This window comes from Erythrolamprus reginae, chromosome 7 (assembly GCF_031021105.1).
Source record: "Erythrolamprus reginae isolate rEryReg1 chromosome 7, rEryReg1.hap1, whole genome shotgun sequence".
In the NCBI taxonomy this organism is placed as follows: Eukaryota; Metazoa; Chordata; class Lepidosauria; order Squamata; family Dipsadidae; genus Erythrolamprus; species Erythrolamprus reginae.
In genome coordinates this window covers 3,786,372-3,807,950 of record NC_091956.1, presented here as the reverse complement: position 1 = coordinate 3,807,950, position 21,579 = coordinate 3,786,372, and the positions used below count along the sequence as shown (strand labels likewise).

The 21,579-nt window shown below is 42.6% G+C and overlaps 3 protein-coding genes across 3 annotated transcripts; all 3 read right to left on the bottom strand.

The window, feature by feature from the left end:
* Positions 1-5,888: 5,888 nt before the first annotated feature.
* On the bottom strand, positions 5,889-10,415 carry MRPS26 (mitochondrial ribosomal protein S26). The gene is made up of 4 exons (XM_070756872.1): positions 10,062-10,415; positions 8,170-8,316; positions 7,703-7,826; positions 5,889-6,453 (listed from the first exon to the last, which is right to left on the bottom strand). Exons 1-4 carry the CDS (start codon positions 10,268-10,270, stop codon positions 6,322-6,324), a joined length of 612 nt encoding a protein of 203 aa, XP_070612973.1. The 5' UTR covers positions 10,271-10,415; the 3' UTR covers positions 5,889-6,321.
* Positions 10,416-12,778: 2,363 nt separating this feature from the next.
* On the bottom strand, positions 12,779-14,837 carry LOC139169863 (neurophysin 1-like). Its single transcript, XM_070756529.1, has 3 exons — positions 14,658-14,837; positions 13,620-13,824; positions 12,779-12,855 (listed from the first exon to the last, which is right to left on the bottom strand). Exons 1-3 carry the CDS (start codon positions 14,775-14,777, stop codon positions 12,818-12,820), a joined length of 363 nt encoding a protein of 120 aa, XP_070612630.1. The 5' UTR covers positions 14,778-14,837; the 3' UTR covers positions 12,779-12,817.
* A 3,420-nt stretch (positions 14,838-18,257) lies between these two features.
* Positions 18,258-21,013, bottom strand: LOC139169862 (neurophysin 1-like). Its single transcript, XM_070756527.1, has 3 exons — positions 20,894-21,013; positions 18,895-19,099; positions 18,258-18,295 (listed from the first exon to the last, which is right to left on the bottom strand). Exons 1-3 carry the CDS (start codon positions 21,011-21,013, stop codon positions 18,258-18,260), a joined length of 363 nt encoding a protein of 120 aa, XP_070612628.1.
* Positions 21,014-21,579: the final 566 nt, after the last annotated feature.

Genomic DNA, 21,579 nt, shown 5'->3' with positions numbered 1-21,579 from the left:
CTGCAATCACTCTTTTAGTAATATTCAATGCATGATAGAGCCAAGGAATTATAGATAAATCAATCAAAACCTTTGAATCCTCTTGTATGGGTGGTGGTGGTGAAGGGGGGTGTCTTGTTTGTTAGGTGATGGGCACACGCACTGTGCACTGTTATATGTTTGTTTTATGTAACTATTTTATAAAAATCAATAAAATTTTATTTAAAAAAAAAAAAAGCAGCAGCAGTTGGAACTAGATGGCTACTCACTGCCCGGAGGGTCCCAACAATAACCATGGCCACATTTGAACCCGTTGACTTCAAAATGCTGAATGCCACAGAAATCACAATCCCACCCCCGTAGAGCTACGGAGTCTGCAATAACAAAGCAATACATACAAAGCAACCTCGACTCCACTCTCTGAGAAAGGGAATTTTAAAGGGGGGAAAAATCCCAAGGACTGTATACCACCCACATCCCTTCTGCGGTTCTATGTCATATTGTCTCCTCAAATGTCACAACCCCAAATCCTTGCGAGAGCTGAAAAGGCGTCGGGCAACTTTTCTGCTTGAAAAGTGCTGTGCTCGGGCAAAAGGAAAAAGATTGGGCAAATGGAAATGTAGGTCACTATTCGTTTGTTTAATTGATTTAGATGCTGCACTATTTGTTTATTTATTTATTATTTATTTATATGCCGCCCCTCTTTCTTTCTTTCCTTCTTTCTTTTTCTTTCTTTCTTCCTTCTTTCTTTCTTTCCATCCATTCATCCTTCTTTCTTTCTTCCATTCTTTCTTTTTAATATTAACATTTATTAGTTTAATTTTTAAGTGCCTTTTTAAGGTAAAAAGGTGCATCTCATACACCGAAAAATATGGTAATTTCCTGCATCTTGTGCATTTATCTTCCTTTTTCTTTCTTTTCTGACTTGGCTGCACATCTTCCCCACCTCCAAACTGCATTGTTGCATCGTTTCCATCCTTATCCAGCGGGCATCTGTTCTTCCGTTTGCGTCGAGGCCCCTTCAGAGACAGAGGCCGTCCAGGGGTCGCGCATGAAACTCATGTGCATTTCCTGCATGAAGCGAGAAGAGGTTTCCGCTAACACCGTGGTGAAGTGGTTCTACAAGCCGGAAGGAGGACAAGGTGTAGCTGTGAGTGATTACTTCTGTACCTTGAATGTGTGGGCCGCGTTGCTTTGTGTGGCTTACAAGGAAGGAAAGGGCCCCAATTGCCTTCACAAGGCACACCTGGGGATGGAGTTTAAAGGAGAGGCACTTGGGAGGGGCATTTGTCAGGAACAAACTCTGAATCCACCTGGTGTTGAGAGTGTGGCCTGCAATCCTGGTGCTCCTCTGTACTGTCTGAATTAGTGCCACGCTTGTCTTGATGGAATTATTCTTCCCATCTGGGACTCATTATCTCGCCCTGCTGGAGTGATTTTTTTGCAATCATTCTGTTTACAGCATTTGGACTGGAGTATCTACAGTTTTGTGAGAGCGCTTTTCTCCAGGCTGGAGAGTAAAAGGGACATTGGGAGCAAGGTTGGTGCCAATAAAGGGATTCATACCAGTTTTCTGGCTGTGTTGCCTTTGTGCCATGCCCCGGGTCATCACAAAATCTGATTTATAGTACTCGTTAAGAGGGTGGGTGTTTTGTCCATGGGAGATTCTGCGGTGAAAGAAAACGATCAGGCTAATTAGAAATTAAGGTGATGAGTTTTGGAGAAGAAGACAAAGGGACTTGAATATCTTCTTTCTTAAAATAATCACACTCTAAAAGGGAATGTCTTTTAAAATGGTGAGGGTGTGGGCTGCTATGGGTTTGCTCAGGTTCGGGAGAACCCGTAGCTATTGTCATGGCCAGTTCAGAGATGCTTCAAATCCCACCCCTGGTTCACCTCACCCACCCCACCCGAGAGTCTCCGGGCAGCCCATTTTGGATGCGAGGTAAGTGCAGGGATCAGGCATGGCAGCTCAGGGAGAGGGAGGGGGGAATGGGCCTCCTGGAAACTCCAGAAGGCCGGAAACAGGCCCCTGATGTGAAGGAAACCAACTAGGCCACGCCCACCATGGCCACACCCACCCAGCAACCGGGCAGCAGATCCCCCCTCTCCACGTCTCTAACCTACCCAGGCTTTATTCTCTGGGAAACCCAGGGCATGATACCATGGTCTTTCCAGACTGAAGATTGCCAATGCATTTATAGTAGAATGCTCCTATTTGTCAAAGGTGTTCTGGCAAAGAGATGGGGGCACCAGGGGGGTGGGGGCGGAAACCCAACTTTATAAAGGGTAGGTGTGTGATAGGGCTAGGAGCCATGAATTAAATCTGCAGAGATTTAGACTCAAATCCGTCCTCATGAGCCCTTACAAGCATAGTTCCCTCTAAGCTGAGCAGTGAGCAATCGCTCACTTAAAAATCATCATCAACTCAGAGTTTTCCAAACCTGCCCAGAAGCCGAGAGGGAAAGAGTGAGAGGGAAGGAGAGAGAGAGGAAGAGAGGAAGAGAGAGAAACAGATAGAAAAAAGAGAGGAAGGAAAAGAGAAAGAAAAAGAATGGGAGTAAGGAAGAGAGAAAGAAAATCAAAATCTAGTTTGAAACTAGCTCAACTATTTAAGTGGCATTTTGATATTGATAGAGTTGCCCTATTATGAGCTCACTGTTATAGACACACAGTACAGTATTTTATTTTGAAATTCTCTGAGGCAAAACAGGGTGGCTTTTTGGTTTGTTTGTTTGTTTGTTTGTTTATTTATTTATTATTTCTGTGCCGCCCAGTCCCGAAGGGACTGCCGCTCAGACACTATACTTCCCCCCCCCAAAAAAAAAAATTAGAGGGAACACTGCTTACAAGCCCATGGGGTGGATGTGGGCTAGCCAACACAAATTGACATCACAGAATTGTTGCTGTGGGGGAAAAAAAATGTCGTAATGGAGAAAGGAGGGATCTGCATTCTGCCTTAGGTGAAAACAGATGCAAATCGAATTTGGCTTTTTGTTGGTGGCGGAGGGGACGTGGGTGTAAAAATAGAATGAACACACGAGTGTTCATGTGAGTAAGAGCCGCCCCGAGTCTTCGGAGAGGGGTGGCATACAAATCTAATTAATAATAATTATTTATTAGATTTGTATCTCTCCATTTTGTTTTTTCTCTCTCCCACCCAGGTACTGTGCTGGTGATGGTCTATTTCATCCTCATGGCTGTGTATTCTTTTGCTCCGTCCCCTGCTGGCTGCTAAGGCAACAGTCCGGTCTGCTTGGGCTTCCGTATTCCTGCCTCTCGGCCTGTCAGTCGCTTCCCCCAAGTTCTTCTATCCGAGCCAGGACCGTCTCGTAGGGAGGAGCTCAGGACAAAACTTTTAAAACTACCTTTAGAAGATTTATCTCCAAGGGAGCCCATGGACCCTTCCAGCTCACACGAGGTCTTTCCTGCATTCAAAAGCCCACCCAGGTCGGGAAAGGAGCTGCAGAAGATGTTGACCAATTCTTGGTGACCAACGAAGAGTTTGGGTGTGCAGAAGAGCAGCGATGCCGTTGACTGCTACTAAGGACAAGAGCGGCTGGTGATTTTGAGTGCAGATTCGGGGGACGGGGTCCGTTTCCTCGAAGCTACCTCTCAAGCGTTTTGTTATACAGACGTACACACACACACACCAAAATCAAGCCGTCCCTTATCTCGAGGCAGAGCACAAAATAAAAGAAGCTGATTTTTGAATGCGTCCTTCGGCGTGCGTCAGTGACGGTCTCTTTTGTTTCGTAGCCGTTGCGGGAGAATATAAGAGCGGGGTTTTCAATCTTGGGTGCTTGATGCCAAGTGGATGTCAACTCCCTGAATTTCTGGCTGAGGAATTCTGGGAGTTGAAGTCCACCAGTGGCTGGCTGAAGAATACTGAGGAAGGACAACCGAGGTCTGGCTGAGGAATTCTGGGAGTTGAAGTCCACCAGTGGTTGGCTGAGGAATTCTGAGGAAGGCCAACCGAGGTCTGGCTGAGGAATTCTGGGAGTTGAAGTCCACCAGTGCTGGCTGAGGAATTCTGAGGACAGCCAACCAAGGTCTGGATGAGGAATTCTGGGAGTTGAAGTCCACCAGTGGTTGGCTGAGGAATTCTGAGGAAGGCCAACCGAGGTCTGGCTGAGGAATTCTGGGAGTTGAAGTCCACCAGTGGTTGGCTGAGGAATTCTGAGGAAGGCCAACCGAGGTCTGGCTGAGGAATTCTGGGAGTTGAAGTCCACCAGTGCTGGCTGAGGAATTCTGAGGACAGCCAACCAAGGTCTGGATGAGGAATTCTGGGAGTTGAAGTCCACCAGTGGTTGGCTGAGGAATTCTGAGGAAGGCCAACCGAGGTCTGGCTGAGGAATTCTGGGAGTTGAAGTCCACCAGTGGCTGGCTGAGAAATTCTGAGGAAGGTCAACCGAGGTCTGGCTGAGGAATTCTGTGAGGTGAAGTCCACCGGTGGGTCGCTGAAGAATTCTGAGAAAGGCCAACCGAGGTCTGGATGAGGAATTCTGGGAGTTGAAGTCCACCAGTGGTTGGCTGAGGAATTCTGAGGAAGGCCAACCGAGGTCTGGCTGAGGAATTCTGGGAGTTGAAGTCCACCAGTGCTGGCTGAGGAATTCTGGGAGGTGAAGAGGCAAGGAGGGTGGGGGCAGTTCTAATCTCAGGGGGGAGCTGGTTCCAGAGGGTCAGGGCCGTCACAGAGAAGGCTCTTCCCCTCGGACCCGTCAAACGACATTGTTTAGTCAACAGGACCCGGAGAAGGCCAACTCTGTGGGATCTAATCGGTCGCTGGGATTCATTAACTATGATTTACGTTCAGAGACCAGATATCAAAGCAAAGGGTCCTTGGAGAATCTGAAGGGTCAAGACAAATCCATGATCACAAACAGATAATCTTCCACACCGAGAGGCCGGCCATTTAACAGCAGCCTTAATTAGATGAACCACACCGAACCACAGGTGAACTCTCTTGTTTCTTGTGATACCTACGTAGCTGCTCTTTCCTATTCAAGGCTCTTTGCCTACGTACTTCAATAAATGTTTCATCATCAGAGTCCAGTGAAGATAAAGAGGATGATACATGGCTTCCTAATGGGCTGCCTGCCAGGCCCCCTCTTTTTATAGTCAAAGGGCTTACTTGTAAAACAAACAGACTTGAAGGCAGTGAAATAATAAAAAAACAAACAAACTCAAAGCAATTAACAAGTAGCTGTGAAGTCGTCACAGCTACGCTCCTTCAGATTTTTTCCCATTTCACAGACACTCCGTTTCTGACGATACATCGCTGCCCGAGGCAGTCGGCAGTAAAACAGGCCTTTGACACTGCGAGGATTCACCCACATCCACCCCCACAGTCCTTGGGGCAGGAGCTGGCCCAGAGCCAACCACAACACCCTCACAAGATTTTGCTTCCTGTGCATGTGCAGAAAACATTCATAAGTCACTTTTTTCAGGGATCGTTGTAATTTTTTTTCAGGGATCTTTGTAGGCAGAGTATTATCTGTATTGAAAAAAACTCAATCGTGTAGCAGGCACAATTTTATGTGCTGATATTGTTACTGTCCCAAATGGCTTAGGAATTAACCGCCCAAGAATTCAGTTGGTGCTGGAAAGTGAACCCAAGAACAAGGGGACACAATCTGAAGTTAGTTGGGGGAAAGATCAAAAGCAACGTGAAAAAATATTATTTTACTGAAAGAGTAGTAGATCCTTGGAACAAACTTCCAGAAGACATGGTTGGTAAATCCACAGTAACTGAATTGAAACATGCCTGGGATAAACATTGATCCATTGTAAGATCAAATACAGGAAATAGTATAAGGGCAGACTAGATGGACCATGAGGTCTTTTTCTGCCATCAATCTTCTATGTTTCTAAAAAGAAAAAAAAGAAAGACAAACGAACAGTTTAGAACCGGTAAAATAAAATATTGTATTTAATTACAGAGCAAACCGGAAAAACCTAGACAACAAGGTCAATTATTTTTCAGTGACTTCCCTAAGCAACGCTTCCTTTTTCCGAAGGAACCAATCTGTGGAAAAGCGGTTTTACACACATATAGAATTTTCAAAAATTGAGATCTAAAATTCGGGAACAATGGAAGGTGAGATGCCAAAATAACACACACACATACACCCAAAAAAAAAATCTCTGAAGATGATCCATTTCTTCCTGAAAAAGAGCCAGAACAGTTGCCAAGCCAAACTTACAGAGTTTGGAAAGCAGGAATTATCTGCCAACCTACCCACAGGGAGTGGTACCAATAGTGTGGAAGTTGTACGCAACCCCCTTGACTGCTCATGGCAAACCTCAGATTTGGCTCCTTCCCGTGGTGAGATGTGGCTACTATGATAAGGCCGTCCTCTTAACTACTCTCCCGTCTTTATCGATGGCAAAATTGTAATTCTGCGTCTTGTCCAGGCACTCCTCGATCCGCTGGTCCAAGTTTTCAAGCGTGATGAAATTCTGGGATTCTTCCTAGAGCAGTGGAGAGGAGGAAGAAAGAATGAGGCCGAAGCTTAAAAGACACTAGATTGTATCGTTAAAAGCTTATGGTTAAGGCTCAGCGTCACGAGAAAGTAAGAGAGGGTCTAATAAAATTGATTTAGTTACAGAATTGCAGCTCTATCTATCTCTATCTATCTATCTATCTATCTATCTATCTATCTATCTATCTATCTATCAATCAATCTATCAATCTTTCTGTCTGTCTGTCTATCTATCTATCATTTATCTATCTATCTTATCTATCTATCTATCTATCTATCATATATCTATATCTATCTATCTATCTATCTAATCTGGGTTTGTATGCCGCCCCTCTCCGAGGACTCGGGGTGGCTCACAGCATATATAAAAATAGAACAATAATATGATCCAATTAATACTGCAATTTAAAAACAATTAAAAGAGAAGATTAATTAAAAAAAACAACTTATTAACCAAACAAACATTCAGCGATCATACTTAAGGCATTCAGTGGCCAAGGGAAGATCTAAGAGTCCCAAGCCTGGCGGCAAAGATGAGTTTTTAAGCTCTTTCGGAAGGCAAGGAGGGAGGGAGCAGTGCGAATCTCTGGGGGGAGTTGATTCCGGAGGGCCGGGGCTCCCACAGAGAAGGCTCTATCCCTAGGTCCCGCCAACCGACATTGTTTGGTCGATGGGACCCTAAGTAGGCCAACTCTGTGTGACCTCACCGGTCGCTGGGATTCGTGGGATTCTTTCACTCCCTGGGTGGCTTACCACAAAAAATACATACATACATACATACATACTGTAAAGCTGGTGCAGAAGTTGGTGATAAATTAACAGCTTGCCACACAAAGAAAGGAAGGAAGGAAGGAAGGAAGGAGAGAAAGAAAAGGGAGAGAGAGAAAGAAAGAGACAAGAAAAGAAAGAAAGGAAGGAGAGGAAGGAGAGAAAGAAGGAAGGAGAAAGAAGGAAGGAAGAAGGAAGAGAAAGAAGGAAAGGAAGAAAGAAAGGAGGGAAAGAGAGAAAGAAAAAGAGAAGGAAAGAGAGAAAGAAAAATAGAAGGAAAGAGAAAGAAAGAAAGAAAGAAAGAAAGAAAGAAAGAAAAGCCACGGGGAAGTTACACAAGGGTGGCCATGAAATCACCAGTTTTGTGGGGTTAAAAAAAGCCTTAACGGATTAGAATGTGCAATGTACAACAGACAGAATTTGCAACGTTCTGGTGAAGGTGAGTGATGGGAGACTTGGGGCTGCTTTACCTGTAACTGAAGCACCTCCACCTCTCTCTTCTTGAGAAATTCCTCCTGAAACAGGACCCTGTTTTGGTCACTTTGTAGCTTGCGTTCCTTCTCCAGTAGTTCCTCCTTCCGGACACGTTCCAACCTAGTGCAGGGACAGGGAAAAAAAGAGCCGACCGACTGTTCACAAAAAGTTTTGGTCGGTCCCTATTGACTTCGTCAGAGCATAAAATCCACATTGAGCTGTCAGCCCCCACAATCCGGGTCCTCATTTGACCCACCTCGGAAGGATGAAAGGCTGAGTCGACCTTGAGCCGGTGATGAGATTTGAACCACTAACCTGCATCTGAATCTAGTCAGCTTCAGTGGCCTGCAGTACTGCACTCTACCTGCTGCGCCACCCCGGCTCACTATCTTTCCCCCAACTAACTCCTGAACTTGATGCTGTCTTGACATGTGGAATGAGACACACACACTGTGATTTTTACCTCCGCTCGAGTAAACGCTTATTTTCCGCGTCATTCAAGGCCATGAGACGTCGATGTTCCTCTTCCTCAGTTTTCTTCCTCAGCTTCGCCGTTTCCCCATGCCACAGGTCGTAGATTTTAAATCTGAGTTGTTCTTTCATCTCCAATCTAGCATAGGAAAGATTGTTGAAAAGATTTACTACTCCTCTTCTGCTCAAATTTCCTATCCCCCTTCCCCTTATATCACTTTCCCTTCTTCCCCAACCCCCTACCTTTCTTATTTTCTCCCTCCCCATCTACGTGTACTATATAAGTAAATTATAAATGTTAGAATGTATATTATATATATCCCTTTTGCTTTTCTGTACCCTGTTTTTAATGTATATATTCAATAAAAACATTTTAAAAAGAAAAGAAAAGATTTCCGCCCCCAAACGCAAGACAACCTTTTGGCACCCCTAAGCGCTTTCATTTGAGAAGACTGTGGGGAGGGCAAAAAAGGTACAATGTTATTGTGAGACAACGAAGGGATGGGGTGGTAAATTTTTTTATGGGCAGCCTAGTCTCCCTTGCTCCAACAACGATTGCGTTAAATAGAGCTCAGTAATAGACACACCAGCAGATAAGAATTCCTGACATATGGTGGGCTTGATGGTTAAGCTGGGGGGGGCCTGGTTAGTACCGTGGAACCGTTTCCATGGAATCTTAGCGCAATTGTTTGTAATTGCAAAGATCTTGCGTTCCCCACCATCATGGCTATTTCTTTATTCATTTTAATGAACTTATTATGTTACCGTTTACGGTTTCTTGTTTTTAATGGTATTGTGTTACTGTAAGCTGCCCAGAATCACTCGAGCGAGATGAGCAGGAATAAATTTAATAGATATAGGTAAAATGATGGTTGGTTGGTTAGATGAATCAAATTTATATGGATGCCCGCTTCATATAGATAGGGATTTGTGGATGGATATAGACAGACAAGTAATAGAAAGTAGAGAAATGATAGAGAAATAGATGCAATAATAGATAAAAATAATATAGATAATATAGATATATAGAGAAATATATAGCTAGATCAGATTAAATAAAGACAGATGATAGAGAGACGATGGATAGTAGATGATAAATGACAGAAATAATAGAAATAGGTAGATATACATACAGCATAGATAGATCAACAGATACACAGAAACAGACAGATATAGATAGTTGATGAATAATAGAGATGAAAAGATGGTAGATGATAAATGATAGAGAAATAATAGATACAGATACCACATATGTGTGTGTGAGAGAGAGAATAGATATACATGGATGGATGGGTGGACAGGTAGATGATAGATAGATAGAAAGATAGATAGCTATAGATTGATAGAGAGGCAACGCCTTGGTCTCTTCAGCCTTGAAAGACGGTGTTTAAGGGGTGACTTGATCGAAGGGTATAAAATCATGCATGGGATAGAAAAGGTGGATAGAATCAGGCTTTGACCTGATTCAGCATGGCTTTTCTTATGTTCTTATGAGAGATAATAAATAGATACAGATGGATAGATAGTTAATAGATAAACAGATAAACAGATATACATACATACATAGATACATACATAGATACATACATATATACATATACATATATATATATATATAAAATAGATATAGACAGACAGACAGACAGACAGATAGATAATAAATACATATAGACAACAGATAGATAGATAGATATAGACAGACAGACAGACAGGATAGATAGATAATATAGACGGATAGATAGATAGATGGGTGGGCGGCCGGAGAGATAGATAATAGATAGATATAGATGGACAGATATAGGTAGATAATAAATAGACAGAGGAGACCCTCACAGAATCTTCCCTGCTGGGAATGATGGGCTCAGCGGTTCCGGAGGGCCTCACCTCAGGGCGTTCAACACCCGCCAGTGGTGCTCGTAACGGTCAATGACGACCAGCAGCTCGGCCGGGTCGACGGGCGGCGGCACCTTGATCCGGTCCGCCTTAGACTTGGCCGGAGGGTCGTGGCGGGTCTTGCGGCCTCGAGAGGGGACCAGGTTCGGAGCGCCGCGGCCCAGCAGGCCGGGAAGGCCCCTCAGCCCCGCCGCCAGCATCGGACGGGAAGCGCGGGCGCAGGTCGACCGGAAATCGAGCCCGAGCCGGATCCGGAAGTGGCCCGAGGGACGCCGGGAAACACAGTCCCGCCGACCTCAAGGGGAAGAACGAGCAGAAATGCTGCCTGTTCTACTTTCCGAGCTCGCAGACCGGAAGTTGCGTCAGGAATGATGGGACGCGCGGAGAGCTTCCGGTCGAGCGGCGGAAAAGCGTCATCTCAATCCCGGAAGCAACCTGGGCGCGTTTGAGAGTGGAGTGTCCTTCTAGGAATTCTGGCCAATACCCGTAGTCCTCGACATACGACCATAAAATTGACTCCTGTTGCTAAGCAAGACGTCAAGTCAATTTTATCCCACTCTAGGACATTTCTTGCCACTGTTATTAAGGGAATCACTATAGTTGTTAAATTAGTGACCCAGTCATTATGCGAATCTGCCTTTCCCCATTGACTTTGCTGGTCAGAAGGTCGCAAAAGCGGATCACATGCCCCTCAACACCACTGAAACTTCATAAAAATGAGTCAGTTTGGCAAACTTTGGTCACGTGACCTTGCGGCGGTGGGGGGGGGGGAGCGCAGTGGTGTAGCAAAAATGGAATTCCACCCCAGAGCACCCAATTTGCACTGAAAGACATTGAAAGAAAATGCAGGGCGTCCTGCATAAATGACCTTTTTTCAGTGCCATTGTAACTTCAAGTCTTCTTCAGAGAGGGGCGGCAAAGAAATCTAATAAATTATTATTATTATTATTATTTATTATTATTATTATTATTATTATTATTATTATTATTATTATTATTATTCAAATGGTCACTAAATGAAACTACTGTAAGTCGACTGGTGTTGTGGCGTAAGTTAGAGATGAGTGTCCTCATTCCATTTCCCTCCAAATGCGGAAGTGTGCGTTGTAATATGTTACCTGAATGCTAAGGGCATGAACGCTGCTGCGGTGGGTGCATCAGTAAAAAAAGCAAATACCATGCTCGGCATGATTAGGAAGGGAATTGAAAATAAGTCGGTAAGTGTTGTATTGCCACTGTAAAAATCGATGGTGAGACCACACTTGGAGTACTTTGTACAGTTCTGGTCACGGCACCTCAAGAAGGATATAATGGAACTCGAAAAGGTGCTAAAAAGGGCAACAAGAATGATCAAGGAAATGGAGCCCCTCCCTTATGAAAGCAGATTGCAACGTCTTGGTCTCTTCAGCCTTGAAAGACGGCATTGAAGGGGTGACTTGATCAAAGGGTATAAAATCATGCATGGGATAGAAAAAGTGGATAGAGAAAAATTATTTTTTCTATCACACAATACTAGGACAAGGGGGCACTCCTTAAAGCTCATAGGTAAAAAAAGTGAGGACAAATCAAGGGAAATATTTCTTCACCCAGAGGGTCGTTGGTTTATGGAATCCACTTCCAGAAGAAGTTGTGACAGCTGTCAGCCTTGATAGCTTCAAGGCAGGATTAGACAGATTCATGGATGCCAAGCGTATCGGTGGTTATTGAAACGGATGTCCATGTGCTGCCTCTATATTGGTTGAGGCAGGCAGGATTCCCTTGAGCACCATTTGTTGGGGGGTCAAGGGAAAGGGAGGGTCTTGCCTTCTCTTTGTGCTCAAGATCCCCATGGACCTTGTGGGCCAATGTGTGACACAGAATGCCGGACTCGATGGGCTTTGGCCTGATTCAGCAGAGCTCGTCATGTTCTTATGCTGCTGCGATGGGTGCCCAAGATGCTTACCGAAACACACAAAATCGACAAAGAGTTAGTGCCACCCGAGAATTTCTTGACCGTTTCGAGATTGAAGGGGAGGCTTTTCTCAACTGTATACTTGGCAGGAGATATCGAAGCGTGGAACTCATTGCCGGACTCAATTGTGTCAACCCCTAACCCCCAACATTTCTCCCTTAGACTCTCCACGATTGACCTCTCCAGGTTCCTAAGAGGCCAGTAAGGGGCTGTACATAAGTGCACTGGTGTGCCTTTCGTCCCCTGTCCAATTGTTTTTCCTTTCTCTCACTTATCATATATATTTTCTTTCTTTCATATATCCTCTCCTCTATGTTCACTTTACCATTATATATATTACTACATGTCTATTTTTCTTCCTATGTATTTGTGTATTGGACAAATGAATAAATAAATAAATAAAAATAAATGACTGAAACTTGGGCTTATCAACATACCCCAGAGAGCAAACGTCAACCGATGCAGTTGTTGGTTCTGCTCATCAATGAACGGTGGTTATGTTAATGTCCCTACGTACAACGGACTGGATTGAAAACTTTTGCTCTCTATTTACTCATTCATTCACTCACTCACTCACTCACTCACTCACTCACTCACTCACTCATTCATTCATACATTCTTTCATTCATTCATTCATTCATTCATTCATTCATTCAACCACCCATCTTCCTCAAAAAGGGACTCTTGATTATTGGAAAACTAAGAGAACACACACTGTGGATTTTAATGGCTGCTCAACTTTTATTTTGCACAAATGTATGAATTTTAAGCTTCTAGTGTTATTCCTCGAGTCTTCTCACTCTTGATCACATATGGAATCAACCATGCAACTCTCTGGAAAAACAAAAACAAAAGTAATGGTAAAGGAGCCAATACCAACAACAGAGTTCAAGGGAAAATATTTAATTTAGGATTAGCTGTATTTTTGCAACTTGGAGAATTACAGCTTAGATTGGATATTAGACCACAGCAAATGTAACTTTCTCTGGCCAATAGGAAAACCAGATAAGGAAATCACAGAAAAATTAAAATCATTTTTATTGGAATTTGCTATAATCACAAACTCTTGCAAATTTGATGTAGAATTTTCTCCCACTTCTTACACTTTAGTAAAGCAGGGAGGAAGTCTGGCTTAGGCTGCTCCAAAATGTTTGGGAGCAATTTTTGGCTACAGATAGTCCTCAACTTACGGATGCATATGTCCAAACTTGCTAAGTGAAATGGTTGTTAAATGAGGTTTGCCTTATTTTATAACCTTTCTTGCCACCGTTGTTGAAGGAATCACTGCATGGCCACTGGTCCCCATTTACAGTCATTTGCAGTGTCCCGCAGTCGCACATCTGTGATTGACAGCTTGGCAGAAACTGATATTTTGATTTTCTGTGAAAACTATCAATAGCAATGGGGTTGCTTTATATTTGCTGGGTACAGTTAACAACCGCTGTAAAATAGATAATAAAATCAGGCACCCTGTTTGCTTAAATGGTCCGCTTAAAAACCATCGTGACGTATAATCAAAATTCCAGGCTTGGCGATGGACATAAATTAAGACTACCTGCATTTGGTTTTGTTCCAGAAGAGGGTTAGCATGCGCTCACCATGATTGCAGCAGATGCCAGAGGCAGCACACCTCCCTCCGTTGCTCCCGCACGGTTTCCATCCAGACTCGCAAGGGGTTGGCAGAAAATTCTCTTCTTGGCACAGCAACGTTTCCGCGGTGCCGAAGAAGCAACCCAGCTCTTCCCCGCAGCAGATGTTGGGCCCGAAGCAGTGGCCTCTGTCCCTAAGTCCGCAGGAAATGCACTAGCGAGAAACACAGACATCCGAATGTTTAGTAAATATAATTGAGTAATTATTTAGCATACGTCATCGTCATCAATTTTCAGGCAGCAACTTACAGAAAACCATCACGATAGGATCAGAATAGAACCCGAATAATAGAGTCCAGTGTATCAGCGTTCCAGCTGACAAACCCAACCAAAGCAAGCACGGTCAAGACGATCCAATATCTAAATGCAAAACTTTACTGAGTACATCCCATGCAAATATTTAAGAAATAATTACAATTCCATACAAATTGGGATCTCCGTTGAGCATCAGCATCTTGCTCCGGCCTAACTGTTGTATGATTGATGGGTGAATGTTTTTTACTTTGCGAGTGGCTTGACAAAAGAAAACAAAATGATGCACAAAAATTGAAGAAATATATATAACAACAGTAATGATAATGATAATGATAATGTTGACAATATACAATATTAATACCAAAATTGAGAAATATGTACATGAATAATGGATGTTATAATCAAATCGCTAATTGATGTAAAATGAATAGCGAAGTTAACAAAAGGAAATGTTAAACCATAGAATAGGAGTCGATATGTGTACCGTAATAGGATCAATAGATGTCTATGTATATTTGTTGTGCCAATGGTCTCGATATGTTTTTTATAATGTTATTTTTTCTTTTTTTCTTAGGTCTTTTTTTTGTTTTCTTTCTTTTTCTGTGATTTTTTTTCTTATTATTTTGAATTTTGTTTTTAAAGTTTATATATCAATAAAAATTATTTGTTAAAAAAGAGAAGGAAAAGAAGACAGGAGGGATAAATAGAAACACGAACGATTCTCTGCCTTACTTGTCGGATTTCTTCATTGTGCAGGGGGCTTTTAACTCCTCGGGGGCAGTTCTGAATGTAGCAGGCTGAAGACAAAGTGAGAAGGCAGAAGAGAAACGCCGAAAGGATCCCAGCAGGCATCTTAGGAAGTTTGGCAAGTGGACGTAACTGCTGTCTTGCCTTCTGACTCTTGCTATCTGATTCTTGGTGTTGGAGTGATAACTGGTAATGCAAGAGTTGGTAACTGGTAATGCAAGAGTTAAACAGAATAGCAACAGAAGGAACAGCCCACACAGACTGGGAACACCTGCTTTCTAGCTAATCTATATCCTGCGGCACAGCTGATCGTGGGATATACAGTATATATTGGTTTGCCCGAATCTGTAGCATTTTTTACTACCAGTTCAGTTGAACCAATCCAAACCGGTAGAATTCCATTTATCAGTGGTCACTTCTCCAGTTTTTTTTTCTCTGCATTAAAATCAAGACCTTGTAAAGGTTGACTTTCTTGTAGATTCATATAATTTTCTTTTTAAATTTTTTTTAAATATTTTATAATTTTATACATTAAAAAATATAAGAAAAAGAAAAGAAAAGAAAAAACAAAACAACATAGACAAACCAATAAAAACATATACACAACATATATGATCAAAAGTCAAAGACTTGGCACCTGATTTATGATGGGGTGCAGGGTCTCGTGATCCCACTTTGTGACCTCATGACAAGGAAAGTCAACAGGGAACCCCAATTCTCTTAACAACCGGGGTTACTAACTTAACACCTCTGGGGATTCACTTAACAACGGTGGCACAAAAGGTCTTAAAAGGGGGCCAAATTCACTCGACCAATGCGTCCCTTAGCCATTGAAGTTTTGGATTCAATTCTGGGCACACTGTATTTTTTCAGAGAATAAGACCCACCTGTTTCCTCCCTAAAAGAGGCTGATAATTTGGGTGCGTCTTATATTCTGAATATAGCTTTTTTTTCAGCCCAAACTTTCTGCTAACAATATTCCCAGCTCTTACCTTGCAGACTCTTTCATAGTTTCTCTCTGTGAAGAATGTTTTCCAAGTCATAAGGGGTTTTTTTCATTGCTATAACTTGCTTTGTATAAGTTTCTTTCCAGCCCTAACCAGGTGCTAACAATGTTCCCAGCTCTTATTGGCTTGCAAGCTCTTTCATTGTTACTCTCTGTGAAGAATGTTTTCCAAGCTGTAAGTCTTTGCTCTGCTTGCTTCAAATGTTTCTTTTCAGATGCTAATGATTTTCCCAGCTCTTACTGGCTTGCAAGCTCTTTCATTGTTACTCTCTGTGAAGAATGTTTTCCAAGCTGTAAGTCTTTGCTCTACTTGCTCCAAATGTTTCTTTCCAGATGCTAATGATTTTCCCAGCTCTTACTGGCTTGCAAGCTCTTCCATTGTTACTCTCTCCAAATAAGGTTTTTTTTAAAAGCCCTAACCAGGGGATAAAATAATGTGCTGAAGCTGACCAGACTAAGGACACTAACCAGATGAATACCTGGTAAGCTGATTTCCCCCCCCCTATTTTCCTCCCCAAAAACTAAGCTGTGTCTTATACTCAGGTGCAACTTATACTCCGCAAAATATGGTAATTTGAGGACTGCCTGCATTCTGGGAGATTTCAGGTATTTTAGGAAGGAAGAAAAGTAGCTGTCGATTCTCGTTGTCATCTTCATCTATTCTATTCTAACCTGTAGATCTAGATCATCCACAGATAAATCTTTATTTTTCCTGGCTGTAAGGTAGTTTGTATGCAGTGACAATATTTGCAAAGTAAAGAATTAATCCCATGGGAGAAGATGCCAAAATTTTTGGTCTTTGACCAACACCAGAAATTAAACCTTTGCTTTTCCCCCCCATTCCTATCTTGCTTCTGTTCTTGCAGGGTTATCAGGAGAAGAATAGGTTCATTGCTGCACAAGGTAAATATCTCTCTCTCTATAAAAGCCAAATGCCACTCACGCATCACAAAATCTCCAGAACTGTAAAGCTTACAAACTTGAAACTTAGCCCATATGTTCTAGATGCTTGCTAAGAAAGGATTTTTTTTAAATGACCATCAGATTATTATAACCTTATATAGTATTATATTATATTAACACTCTTTGACACAAAGGAGTTAGGCATTCCAGCACATGACTCATCCAACCTGCAGACTGGAAGTTTAGACATTTTACTCCCCCTCCCCCTCTGAAAAGAACTGTGTTCCAACTGCCAGTTGCCTTATATTAACACGCTGTGATGCTACCCCTTCGCCAAACTGGGCTTGGGCATGGCCAGCATGTGACTCATCCGGCCTGCAGACTGGAAGTTTAGACCGTCTACTCTCACTGTTGTATGTGGCTTTTTAGATGTTGATTGGGTTGTGTTGACTTTTAAATTAAGTAGTATATTTTGGATGTTCAGCAATAGTAAATAGATAGGGAAATTGTATCTCTTTGAGGTGAGGAGAGGCCAGGCACCCTAACCCAAACCGTCAACTGGACGTCAGCTTATGACGCCAAGTTGCCCACCTTTAAGCCAGTCACATTATCTTTAAGCCACTCCCAGTCACATGATCGTCAAGCCACTCCCACCTGGTCACATGGCCAGTAACCCACACCCACAAAATAAGCCACACCCACAGAACCCACCTCTGCCGCCAGGCCTAGGGGAACTGAGACTTCTCCCCCAGGCCTATACAGTTTATGAATGGTATGTTTGTGTTGTGGTTGGCTCTGGCCCAGCTCCTGCCCCAAGGAATGTGGAGGTGGGTGTGGGGGAGACATCCACATGCCGCAGTCCTGTTTTGCTCCCAGTGGAATCTGCCGACGAAGTCTCCTCCGACCAAGGAGGCCTGAGTGACAGGGAGGAGGAGAGTTTGGCAGACAGCCCAGGAGGAGATCAATCATCTGTATCATCTCTGGATTCTGAACAAGAATTAATGACACATCCACGCATGCGTAGAGTGATGCATAGGAAGCAACAACTAAAGGATTATTAGAGAAAATGAGGCCACCTGTGGTTGGGTGGGGCTGCTGTAATTAGTGCTGCTGCTATAAATAGCAGCGTGTGGGTTTGGCCATTGTGGAGGATTATCTGATCGTTGTGTTTCATGAATGTCTTGCTGACTCTGGCCTTTGTTTGTTTCTTGTATATCGGAGAAGGGTGGCATACAAGTCTAATAAATAATAATAATAATAATAATAATAATAATAATAATAATATGCTGTGAGCCGCCCTGAGTCGTCAGAGATGGGCAGAATGCAAATCCAATTAATTAATTAATTAAATAAAATAATGTCTCTATTTACACCGGACCGGATTGAAACCTTTTGCTCTCTATTTACACATTTAACACATTCATCCATCCATTCATTCATTCATTCATTCATTCATTCAACCAACTTTCACCCTCAAGAAGAGGCTCTATTGATTATTGGAAAGCTAAGAGAACACACATTGTGGATTTTAATGGCTGCTCAACTTTTATTTTGCACAAATGTAGGAATTGCAGGCTTCTGGCAAACATTTCAGAACAATCTGTTGCAATCACTTCGATATTATCGACCAGTTCATAATCTAAAATTGTTTTTGCAATGTTCTTCCTCGAGTCTTCTCATTCTTGATCACATATGGAATCAACCATGCAACTCTCTGGAAAAGCAAAAACAGAAATGATGGTAAAGAAGCCAATACAAACAACAGAATTCAAGGGAAAATATTTAATTTAGGATTAGCTGTATTTTTGCAACTTGGAGAATTACAGGTTAGATTGGATACTAGACCACAGCGAATGTAACTTTCTCTGGCCAACAGGAAAACCAGATAAGGAAATCAACTTCACAGAAAGACTAAAATCATGATGTACAATCAGTGAAAGGTCGCTCGTCTTGCGGGCGCGCCCATCAGTGCATGCACAGTAAGCGAAATCTTGTGTGAAGAGACACATGCGCGTGAGATTTCGGCGATTTTCGGCGATATTTTTGCTTCCGCGCATATGTAGAAGCAAAAAAATTGGCAAAAATCACCAAAATCTCGCTCCTGTGAGTGTCCTCATACAATATTTTGCTTTCTGTGCATGCGCAGGAGTCAAATCTTGCATGGGGGTGTCCGTGCGCGCATCGTGGACACGCAGTTGCGTGTGCCTCCTGGATTTCCCTACCGGGATTGAGCACCGGAACCCGTTACTGCGTAGAGTCAAAATTCCGGGCTGTGTCTGTTTTTGTTCCAGAAGAGGGTTAGCATGTGCTCACCATGATTACAGCAGATGCCAGAGGCAGCACATGTCCCTCCATTGCTCCCGCACGGTTTCCGTCCAGACTCGCAAGGGGTTGGCAGAAAATTCTCTTCTTGGCATCGTAAGGTTTCCGCGGTGCCGAAGAAGCAACCCAGCTCTTCCCCGCAGCAGATGTTGGGCCCGAAGCAGTGGCCTCTGTTCCTAGGTCCGCAGGAAATGCACTAGCGAGAAAGACGGACATCCGAATGTTTAGTAAATATAATTGAGCAATTATTTAGCATATGTCATCGTCATCAACTTTCAGGCAGCAGCTTACAGAAGTGGTGTTCTGTCCGGCCTGGTTAATAACCAGTAATTAAGCCCCAATGAAAATTCAAAAGCAAAGTCACTATGTATATTTGTCTATTTACAAAGAAACGTGCTGGAAACAGTAATGAAATCATAGGAATGTCAGTCCGACTGCCAAAAGTCTACCATTATCAGCACAGTTAATAATGAATGTCCAACATAAGGTAATAAATTCAAGGCATTAGTTTTCGGTGTTGACAGGTGTTATCACCTGTATAGGGCTGAAAAAAATCTTCAGAGGGAGTAGCAATGAAAACAAGTCTGCAAAGACTTTAGGCTGGGGGAAAAACTTATTTGGAGGGAATAGCAATGAAAAAAAAGCCTCAGAGACTTAAGGCTGGAAAAACATTCTTTGTAGGGAGTAGCAATAAAAGAAGCCTACGAGGACTTAGGGCTGGAAAAATATTCAGAGGGAGTAGCAATGAATAAAAGCCTGCAAAAACTTAAGGCTGGAAAAACATTATTCGGAGGGAGTAGCAATGAAAAATGCCTACAAAAACTTAGGGCTGGAAAAAGATTATTTGGAGGGAGTAGCAATGAAAAAAAGCCTGCAAAGGCTTAGGGCTGGAAAAACACTATTCGGAGAGAGTAGCAATGAAAAATGCCTACGAAGACTTAGGGCTGGAAAAACATTCTTTGTAGGGAGTAGCAATGAAAAAAGCCTACAAGGACTTAGGGCTGGAAAAACGTTATTCAGAGGGAGTAGCAATGAATAAAAGCCTGCAAAAACATAAGGCTGGAAAAACATTATTCGGAGGGAGTAGCAATGAAAAATGCCAAGAAGACTTAGGGCTGGAAAAAGATTCTTTGGAGGGAGTAACAATGAAAAAAGCCTGCAAAGACTTAGGGCTGGAAAAACATTCTTTGGAGGGAGTAGTAATGAAAAAAAGCCTGCAAAGACTTAGGGCTGGAAAAACACTATTCGGAGGGAGTAGTAATGAAAAAATCCTGCAATGATCTGGGAAGAACGTTAGCGCCTCTACAGGGCTGAAAAAAAAAGCTTCGTAAAAAAATAATAATCTACATTCGGCGTATAAGACGCACCCAAATATTCAGCCTCTTTTAAGGAGGAAAAATATGGTTTAAAAAAACGTATCAATATGTGTATTTTGTTAAGAATCAATTCATATATATGGATGTATATATATATATGGATGTATTGTGGAGAAAACACCATGTAGGCTGTCCAGGTCATCCTTTCTGGGTCAAAGAATTCAGGTGGCTGGACTACTGACGGAGTAGCCATGATAACACACGGAGGGTCGGTCTCCTCGTCGCCAATGTAATAACTCTCAAAAAGGTTGAACCAAGCAAGGTTTATTTGCCAACAGGACAAGGTAGTCAATTCAGTCAAAAAGCAATGGAGTATTGAGAGCCCTATATAATGACAGTTCTCCTATTTATACAATCTAGCCCAGCAATAGGGCAGTTACAAAGATACATTTTAAGCGCCAAAAAGAAGGCAACGAATCAACATGCAATAAACAAATCTGAACTTTTGACTTTTACCCTGTCTGGGTAGGTCACCCTGGCAATATCTAACAAAAACAATAAAAATTCTATTTATTTTTTTAAAAAAGAAGACTACCATGTCTGGAGTCTATCAATTCCAAAGGGTGTCCACCCTCTCTGCCCATCATTCTGCATCAAATTTCCCAGGTACATACCTTTCGGACTTCCATGTCCATAATGGACCTCTTCCCTCCAATGGGGCAGTTGCTGATGTAGCAGGCTGAAGAAAAAGCAAGCAACGAAAATAGACAGAGAGTCAACATGGTGTAAGACATTTTGGCCACCAACGCTGGTTGCCTTAGTTTATAAAATTGCCCCGAAAAATCTTGTCTGGATTTCTTCATGGTAGCTCCTGGCATTTATACTGCTGAGAGGTCTACGTAGGCAGGGCGCCGGCCAAGTTGTTGGTATCTCTTAAAACGCATAAGTCATTGCTGTCCATGCCAGAGGTGTCATCTAATATGCCAAGGTCGCATATTCGATGAGACCTTGTACTATCTATTAACTGGGGTCATCGATCCGTGGTTTAATCTGTTTTGATTCTTTCCTCGTTCGATGACCTCCGTCAGAGTCAATCAACCCGTTTGCAAACTTCTCATCCCTGGACAAGATCTGGAAACACTTGATCATATTTGCAGGGTTGGATTAATAATCTGTCCACTCCTGTTTCAGATCAGCTAATTGTCTGGACATTCACCTTTGACACTGGCTGTCTCTGGTTTTAATATAACTTAATAACTTAAGGCTGATAATTGCAAATTGCAAAGTCAAAGAATATTTTCAGCTCAGCTCTAGGTTTCAAGAAGGAAAGTCACCAAACTTTTTAAATATTAAATACCGT